The sequence below is a fragment of the Ailuropoda melanoleuca genome, chromosome 7, assembly GCF_002007445.2.
Source record: "Ailuropoda melanoleuca isolate Jingjing chromosome 7, ASM200744v2, whole genome shotgun sequence".
Classification (NCBI taxonomy): domain Eukaryota; kingdom Metazoa; phylum Chordata; class Mammalia; order Carnivora; family Ursidae; genus Ailuropoda; species Ailuropoda melanoleuca.
Window position 1 is genome coordinate 35,558,275 of NC_048224.1, and position 9,261 is coordinate 35,567,535.

The window sequence follows — 9,261 nt, forward strand, 5'->3', positions numbered from 1 at the left end:
ACCAGTTCGGTTTGACTGGAAAGAATTTCATGGTATCTGATTGTTTCTCACCAGAAAGTGCAGAATCCACATTCATGAGCCTAACCACATGGGGGAAAAAAGTCTTGGGGTGTAGGAGCATGTATTCCTCTCTCTGAGGGTAGGGGATTTACATGAGTAACTTCTGGTGATGCTAATGGGCTTTACAAGCCTGCACCCCCATCCCCCTCGCGATTCTTGAAAGAACAGCCTCCTTTGTCTCATCTCCTTTGAATCAATTTTCCACCATCTAGGTATATTCTTGCCAACAAGAAGAAATGGCACACAATAGCCTCGGGGTGTTTTTGCCAGACGGTCTGTCTTCTAGGAGTAGAGCGGGAGGTGGCTTTAGTGCAGCTCTCAGGGCTGATGGAGAGCTATTTGATGTGTGACAGGTAATGACTGGCCTCCTCCTTTGAGGAAGAAACAGCATGAGCCATTGGAAAGAATAGATGACTGGTTTCATGTTTCCTAAGGGTAAAGGAGCAAATGTGCCAGGAGCATGCCCCTCGTTGGCAATGTAGACTTTCATCAGACACACTCAGTCCGGGGGGCTCATGTCCTTGTAGCTCCCCCAGTCCCCGTACCCTTTCCAACACGGGAACTGGAGAGGAGACTGACCGCATCCACGCTGCAGGCCCTGCCTAGGCAGCTCAGAGGGAATTTGAAAGGGAAGAAGCCAGGCATGAAGAAATCAAAATTAACCCAAGCAGAATCTTCCCCACCCCCTCTCATTATGCAGTTGGGAGGAGTCAGGAAGGCATTCTGTTGATTTCTTGCCCAAGATAATCCCTGCTAAGGAATTAATGCGCAGAGCAGATGGTGCTGTCTCATTTCCAATGAAAAGAATCAAGGAAGATAGTCTGTGCAATTATTTTTAATGGCTTGTGTGGTGATCTTCTTAATTTGTGAGAAAATGTTTCATCTTTTGTTAAAACTGGCCCCATTCACATAGCTTTTTGTGCTAAAGATTAAGGCAGCGCAGAGACACCTATCCTGTTAACATCATCCTGAGGATTTTATTAGATGGAGTATTTCAACCAGGAGACATCCACCTGTACCATCTTGTATGGACAGGCACAGAATGATCAGATATGTAGAGATGAGGGACATTTCCCTGTCCACTGCCCTTGCTTTGCAGCATGGCCGCAGGCCTGTCTCGGTCCTGCTGTTTATTCCCCATGGGAAGATGGGCCCTCTGTGGTATAATGAAAGACATATGGGCCTAGGACTCAGGAGAACACAAAGGCCATGTGAGCTCTCATCTTTGAGTTTGCCAGGAGGAGTGGTCTGTGAACAATTAGCCGGCCAGTCGCATTTATCAGACTCCTAGCATGTGCCCAGCGCCATGGAGAAAACAAAACGACAGTCAATATTTGACGTTTACAACAGGCCTGTCCAGAAATGTCTATATCCCCACATTCATGAGTACCACCGATTGAGGAGCAGATGCCGGGCAGCCAGCCAGGGTCCCTCACCAGCTGAGGACGTGCTTTCACGTACCAGCCTCCCTGTTGTCCAGGATTCTCGTTCACTCTAGATTCTTCACTTGCAGATCTCATTCAGGGCTCGTAGCCACCCTGTGAGGTGTTGATTATGCCATCCGTGATAGGTGAGCGCAAGTTGTGAGCCCCCGGCCTTCCTTGCAATGAGCTGAAACTCTGAAGGTCTGCTCTGCGGAACCTGCTCCGGTGCCTCTGTATTCTTTTTAGTGAGCAAGGATAAACCTGTGTCGGATAGAAAATGAACAGGTGCTAACCCGGGAGGCACTGACAGAGCACCCCAGAAGGAAGAGAGGCGGTAGATAAACCTGCTGAGACACTGCTGGAATGGACAGAAGGGGTTCTTCGGGCCAGAAAGCCCCAGATTATTTGTGATGGAAGCAGCTGGGCCCATGAGGAGGCATGGGGATGCTGGGGGCCTGGGAACCAGGAGCGGTTCTTGAGAACTAGCCAAGAAACACCCTTAGGTGAGAAGCCAGTCGGAGAAAGAGTAAGGAATCTGGAAATTGCCTTCATGGGTGGGTTTACAAGTGAAGGTAGGAGAGGAGGTTTCCTGTGACTGTGGACTCACCTCTTCCACCTCCTCCCAGAGCACACAGGTAACACTTCTGTTTTCTCCTCACAGATCTGATGAGATTTTCTGACCGTGGGGCTGCTATTAACACCGAGAAGCGTTTTCCGTGTGAATTTTGTGGACGGGCGTTTTCGCAGGGCTCTGAGTGGGAAAGGCACGTGCTGAGACACGGCATGTAAGTTAAGCCATCCCAAGCCATCACTTGCCCAGAGAAGTAAGAAGTGGCAGGGAAGAACGGCTTCTTTTTGTTTTGTTGGGTTTTTTTGGTTTTTTGGTTTTTTGTTTTTGTTTTTTGGTTCTCCTGACAATCCATAGACCCCTTCCTCTATGTCACACTTCTGGGCATGGGAGGAGAGGCAGTTGTCAGGAACTAGGTTTTGTTCTTTTCTGTTGGTTTTTTAAGTGGTCACCCAGACACAAGTCAAATGAGGAAAAATCATCTTTACGAATGACAAATCTCACCCAAGCCCTCGCGTGAAGTTTAGTGCTATTCTCCAGCCAGTGTCCCTTCAGCTTTCATTAGCATGACATTTTCTGATAGAGCGTGGACCGGGGTCAAAAGATCTGGCTTCTGTTCCTGCCTCTGTGATGACTCATTCCCTGAGTGGCCTTGAACGTGCCCTCGCACCTCTTGGTGCCTTCAATGCTCTGCCTCGGGGACAGAGCCAGCTTCTGCCTGCCTCCCAGGTAGGTGGGGGCACACCCGCAAAACACAAGATCCTTGAACAAAAAATTGTCCCCTAGACAAGGCACTCTTAGCCCACAAGATACAGACAACCTAGGAGTTGGTCCTTGAGTAGAAAATGCCCCAGAAACTCCAAACATCTAAACTTCAGGGAAGATAACTAAGCTTCCCAAGACATGGGTTCCATCTTCAGGTTTTTGCTCTTTGTTTCTCTGATTTGTTTCTGGACCTGTCCATTAAATCTTTACCCAAGTTCCTCTTTTCAGTCTTATTAAATATGGCCAATCTCCAAGCTTGTGGGTTCCACGGATGAGCTTGAGTGAAAGACAGTTCTTGCTCCTACCACTTGTGGCCTGTGACTGACCCAGTAGACAAGGGAACATAAAATGATTATGTTAATGTGTCCACATTACACATGGTGTAATTAAAACATAGCATAATAATGGATTCTTTTGTAGATTCACATCTTTAATAAGATGCCAGAAAGACATGACCTAAGCATAACATGTAGCAAGGATAAATCACTGGCAATTCAGTCCTACATTCATGGCACTTATGCAAAGGAAACCCCCAAGGTCTTTTTAGGATCAGGGAAGTAAGAACACTTTTTGGTTTAATTAGAAAAAAAATGCATACTTACCTGTCTCTCCCATCAACTTTTTTCCAGGGCATTGAATGACACCAAGCAGGTGAGCAGAGAAGAAATCCACCTGAAAGAGAGTGTGGAGGACAGTATTAAGATGCCCTCTATAGAGGAAAAGGAAGATGATGAGGCAATCGGGATAGACTTTTCCCTAAAGAATGAAACAGTAGCCATCTGTGTAGTAGCTGCTGACAGATCTCTCCTGGAGAATGCAGAGGCCAAAAATGAATAAGCGTTTGGTGAAATTCTTAATCAAACCGTACTTGAACCGTGATGAGAAACTGGGAGGGCCAGCTTGGGCTGAGAAGGGGGGGACAGAAAAGAAGACAGAACAAAGCTGCTTTTTAGGACTGAACAATCTATTTTCAAAGCACTGGTACCTGTGTGAGTGAGTATGTAAATTAAAGTTATTTAAATGGTTGGAATATGTGGCTCCTTTTCCATCACTACACCTTTTCTTCCGGATCTTCATCATGGAAGTGTCATTTGTTGTGGAATATGGAAGCACCTCCCGTGTGCACAGTGTGCTCTGTGGCGGTCTTGGACAGGATGTGGAAACAGAAGCTCCATGACAGTAGAAGACTTCTCTTAGGGGAACAACTTTTTGACGCACATCTTTTGGTGCGTTTTTCTAGTTTTAATACCTTAAGCTTTTTCAAGACCTAACTGCAGCCGCTTTGGGAAAAAAACAAACAAACAAAAAAACCACAAAAAAACAAAAACAGAAAACAAAAAACTGCTTTGCATAAAACAGTCACCTGTTTCCTAGTACCTCAAACTTAACCAAGGGAATTCTCTGCATTTGTCAGTACTACCTGTCGTCGTCGTGGTTAAATGTAGAGAGAACTGGGCAAGACGGTGAATGGAGAAAAAAAAAAAGAGAGTTTTAAAGAAAGGAACACAAATTGTGCTTAAAATCCCCACGTGGGTTTTATTTCTTAAAATACTGTGATTTTTTTAATTATTTTAGTAAAAAACAAAACAAAAAAAAGAAACAGACTTTAATTATTAGATAACTGTTTGTGAATTGTCATCCTTTATTCCAGGTAAGCTGTTTATTAGTGTTCAACTATAATTTAGAATTTGGTAGATTCATGTGAGCTAATTTTACGGTGACTGTGGAGTTTTGTTTGCCATATGTTTATTTTCTATCAATTTAAGTGTTACAAACACAGCACAATTCAGTTTTCACATAAATTGTTTTTTGTGTGCGTGTTGTTATTGTTTTAATTTGGGGGCAAGGGAGATTTAGTTTTTTTGTGAATAGGAATGTTTTTATTTTAAACATGGAAATAACAAAGAAGTTAACTTTTTTTTTCTTAATTTAACTAAAGAACCAAACTTTTTGGCACAGCTATGCAGCTTGTGGGCCAGACGAGGAAGTCCTCTTCACCCTTTTGTTGCTCGTCAAATTAACACATTATCCGTCTCACACAAATAATTTCTGTTAGGATGGGCTGGCTTTTGTGTGTGATTTTAAAATCTGTGTTCTGTTTTTGTTTGCATTGTGTTTGGGGGAGGGTTTTTCATTTATTTTGCGGGACAAGGGGATGTGCTAGAATCCCATCCCTTTGGTGAGAGTGGACAAGAAATATATCCTACAAGGAGCCTGGAGAACTACTTTTTTTTTTTTTTTTTTTTTTTAATCTAGCTGCCAGCTGCTCTGTTTCCCCATATTAGCTTTTTCAGGAAGGAGCAGCTTAGACTAAATCTAAGTCTACGTTTATAATATGTTCTGATTGTGAACAAAGGGTTTCATTCCAAAAAAGTAGAAAAGAACTTTCCTTGAAGCCTAGGTTATAGTGAAGCCTGCGTGCGTGTGCACTTGGATGCGTGTGTGCTCGTGTGCGTGTGTGAGTCCTTTGATTTTCATGTTTTGTTTTGGTTTTGTTTTGTTTTGTTTTGTTTTTTTACTTGGAAGGGTTGTGGGAGGGGGAGGGAAGAAAGGGACAGGGAATTGCTGAAATGACAGTGTCCCACACAGCTTCAAATAAAATCCATGGAAAGATATTGCATTTGTGGAATAAGTGCTTACTTGAAAAGCATGTTCTTCTTTTATTTTCTTGCTGTTAAGAAATTTTATTTGTAGGGAGTTTGTTTTAATTTAATTTTTTTTTTTTTTAGGGATGGGGGCCATCATGTGGAAACCAGAAAATGGGGAAAGTGTGATCTAGACAAAGATAACATTTTGTATCCATATTTGTTTTTAATTGGCCTCATTTCAAATGTACTAAACAGTTCCATACCTGGATTGGGTGTTTGTAATGGTTACCAAAAAAAAAAAAACAAACAAAAAAAAAAAGAAAAAAAAAAGAAAGAAAGAAAAAGGAAAAAAAAAGAAAATAATTGTGACATGCTTTTATCACTACTTTATTTTTCAAATAACATGTAAATATTGTAATCCATTGGATTTTGTTTTGCTAACCTGTTAATAAAAATATGGGACCATTATCCTTTTAACAGGGCTAGAATGTCATTTTTTTTCTGTTTTCAAACATATACCTGATATTTTGTGGCCGCACATTTTGGATGCATTATTATAATTCTGTTGACTGTAATGACATAGAATTTACAACATTTTTTTTGTTTAATTTATACAGAGGACATTTTTTTTCAGAGTTTGAGAGAAGAAAATAAATAGCAAAATGAGAACCTGTTGACTCCAATAATCAGTGTTTCCCTGTACTTGATAGGAGAGAGGGAGATCCTGAGTTCTTGAAGCCAAGGGTTTTAAAAACAACAAAAACACACAAGTAGGTTATTCAAGTTGTTTGCAACATACATTTTTGTAATGAAATGTGAGAAATTAATAAAGAATTTTTTTCACATGTGTCTATGTGCATCTGTTGTAGATCATTTACAGATATGACCACAGATATGAAATGCAGGAATAACAACACAGCATTGCCTTTCAGTGCATGTACATGAGAGCTAATTCAAGCCATTGAATCTACACAGATATGGAAAGCAAAGGTCATATACAGTGAGGTGTGAGCTGGGATTTTAAAAGTTAACATTTCTGCATCAGATACTTATCACCAATTGGAATTTTATGGAGGGAAGGTTTTCCAGCAAAAATGTAAATCAAGGGGCGCCTGGGTGGCACAGCGGTTAAGCGTCTGCCTTCGGCTCAGGGCGTGATCCCGGTGTTGTGGGATCGAGCCCCACATCAGGCTCTTCCACTATGAGCCTGCTTCTTCCTCTCCCACTCCCCCTGCTTGTGTTCCCTCTCTCGCTGGCTGTCTCTATCTCTGTCAGATAAATAAATAGAATCTTTAAAAAAAAAATGTAAATCAAAATGGTGGGTGAAGCTTCAGAAAGAGGAAGTACTAGTGATTAAATGTCATCTGGGGACCCTGAATCCATGGGGAATTATTTTAAGCTAACTGCAAGACACAACCATGGCCACAAACTATCTTACTGTGCATCCTGCACTGACTATTAAACTCAGAGCTGATTTATACTGTCTTCACCAGGGTTAGGAGAAAAAAGGTTCATGGATCTTTTGTCCAGAGCTCATTCTAAAAACTTGGTTCTCACCCTTCCTTGTCCTCTTGTATCTCTTCCACGGAGGAAAGTTTTTAAGACACTTAAAAGCATATAAAACAAAATGGGAAACTAGGTAAGTCAGAACCCAAAGGGAAAATGAGGACTGAGTAGCAACGTGATTATAGTAGAGAATTGGCAAAAATGCATCCCAAGAGTCATGCGTAAGCCATATATTTGGCTCAGAGCTTCCTGGTAGGCAGGGCAATGAAAGATCAATCAATCATATTCTTAGTAACTTTATTACCAAATGTTCAAGAGATACTCCAACTTTTCTAAAGCTGCAAGTTGGGAAGTTTCTTCTGTGTGTTTTTCTATAGGAGAGAAAGCAATATAGAACTTATCCATTGCAAAACAGCTCTTATGGCCACCATCAAATATTTAATGAACAGCGTTTTTACTGAATTGATGTCTAGCCCGTATTCCCACTGTTTTGTGGAAATGAAGTGGAATTTACTGATGTACTAATCATGGTAGGGGTTGCAACAAGGCAACCTTGGAACCATAGAGGTAGGCCTCCATCTGGTGACTCAGGAATCCATGCTTCCCCATCTGATACTGCCATCTCTACACATGAATACTGGGATCATTGTTGAGAGCTTTGGGTGGTCTACTTACTTAGATGCCTCACCCAGGAAGTAGCATACATCACTTCTAAGACGTCTTGCTTCAAGGGCTAGATCTGTTCACAAGGCCCCACCTAATCAGGAGAAAGCTGAGAAGTGTGTTGTCTTGTCTACCTGTGTGCACAGGAAGGACACATGAACTGACAAACTCGACCACAATCAGGAACGTAGTAGAAGTTTCCTTTGGAAGCAGTAGAGGGGACAGAAACCCTCTATTCTTCATAAAGCACCAAGATGCTGGTCTCATCACCCATGCCCCTAACCAATATTTTTGAGCAAATATTTGGTGCTAGCCGCTACGTAACAACAAATGACCAACATGGCACCTTCCTCCTGACAGCTCATGTAATAGTGAGGCCAGAGGTGCAATGTGGGAAAGATGAGCAGCACAGGAGGTGCTGGGGCTTGCTGGACCTTTAGCTACCTCTGTGGGTACTGGCAACCCTGGGGAAAGATGGCCTTGATTGTGAACGCCTTTTCTCTGTCGAAAAGCTGACATTTGATTTAGGGAAAGCATATGAGAAATTGGTTCCCAATGCACATTTGGAGGGTCTTTAGCCCTAGGTTTAACAAACATTGCCATAGGACATGCTCTGCCCTTGCAACTCTCCCTATTTCAGGGCCAGGGGTGTGACGGGACAGCACTTGGTCACAGAGACTGTAAGACGCTTCGAGGTATTGTGCTCATTATTCCCTGAAAATGTCAGTTCTTTTCCAAACACCCTGCTCTGCACATGCCGTTCCCTCTGCCTTCAGTGAACTCCTTTTATTCCCCAAAATTACCTGCCCTTTAAGACCCAGCCTCAATGTAACTTCTGATGCGACGCCTTCCCTGACTCTACAGTCATCCTACTTATCACCTGTCCCCTGCCTTAATAAACATTTATTGAAGACTCTTCTCCTCCCCACCCCCCCAGCCCAGTTCAGACTTTAAGTAGCTGAGACACATTGCTGTCAGATGCAACTAGCCTTTTTAAATTCAAATATATTCCTGTTGATACCAAGTGTTAGTTCTCATCTGATTTGGCATCAATGTTACATTTTCTTTCAGAGCCTGAGATTGCTTTTTTAAATATCTAAGTAAAAATATGCAGTTTAGTAGAGGAAAGATGTCTTTGTCTGAAACCTTAGGCTCTCTGAAAAAACATCAGAACACTGAACACCAGCAGCACTCCTCCTTAAGAGGTCACTTTAGCCATCCCCCTGCCATCTTGCTCCGATGTGAAGAGGAAATGGATGGGAAGGTCCGCTAGGTCTGAAGATTAGGCATCGGTGGTGACTAATGGGGGTGTGGGGTAGGGGAAGCAGAAGCCAGAACTGGCGGTGATGGCAGTGGAGATGTGTGGCGGTGACAAGGGGGTAGACTGTGTGAAGATGCAGAGTGGTGAAGGCAAGCCTCAAGGATGGGGAGGGTTGCTCCAGAGGCAGGGTTGAGGGAAGACGTTTTCTTGGAATAAGAGAGAGTCGGACATGTTTATCATCCTGAGGGAAGGAGCCATGGTAGCGGCAGGGTAACTGGCAAGCAGACTCATCCTCGGATCCTGCCCGCAGCAGAGCAATGGGCTTTGCAGATAGAGAGGGACTCTTTTCTCCTGGGGGGGGGGGGAGTAAGAGGAAAGGAACGTGCTCTCCGTGTGCATGCGTGGAGGACACAGGTGGGGACTGGG

At 43.1% G+C, this 9,261-nt stretch overlaps 1 protein-coding gene across 1 annotated transcript in view; it reads left to right on the top strand.

The window, feature by feature from the left end:
- The window catches only part of ZNF462 (zinc finger protein 462), a 130,533-nt gene extending 126,116 nt beyond the window's left edge, over positions 1–4,417 (top strand). The window contains 2 exon segments of the mRNA XM_002916448.4: positions 2,146–2,269; positions 3,447–4,417. Coding sequence (XP_002916494.4) covers positions 2,146–2,269; positions 3,447–3,654 — 332 coding nt within the window. The 3' untranslated portion in view covers positions 3,655–4,417.
- The last annotated feature ends 4,844 nt before the right edge of the window (positions 4,418–9,261 follow it).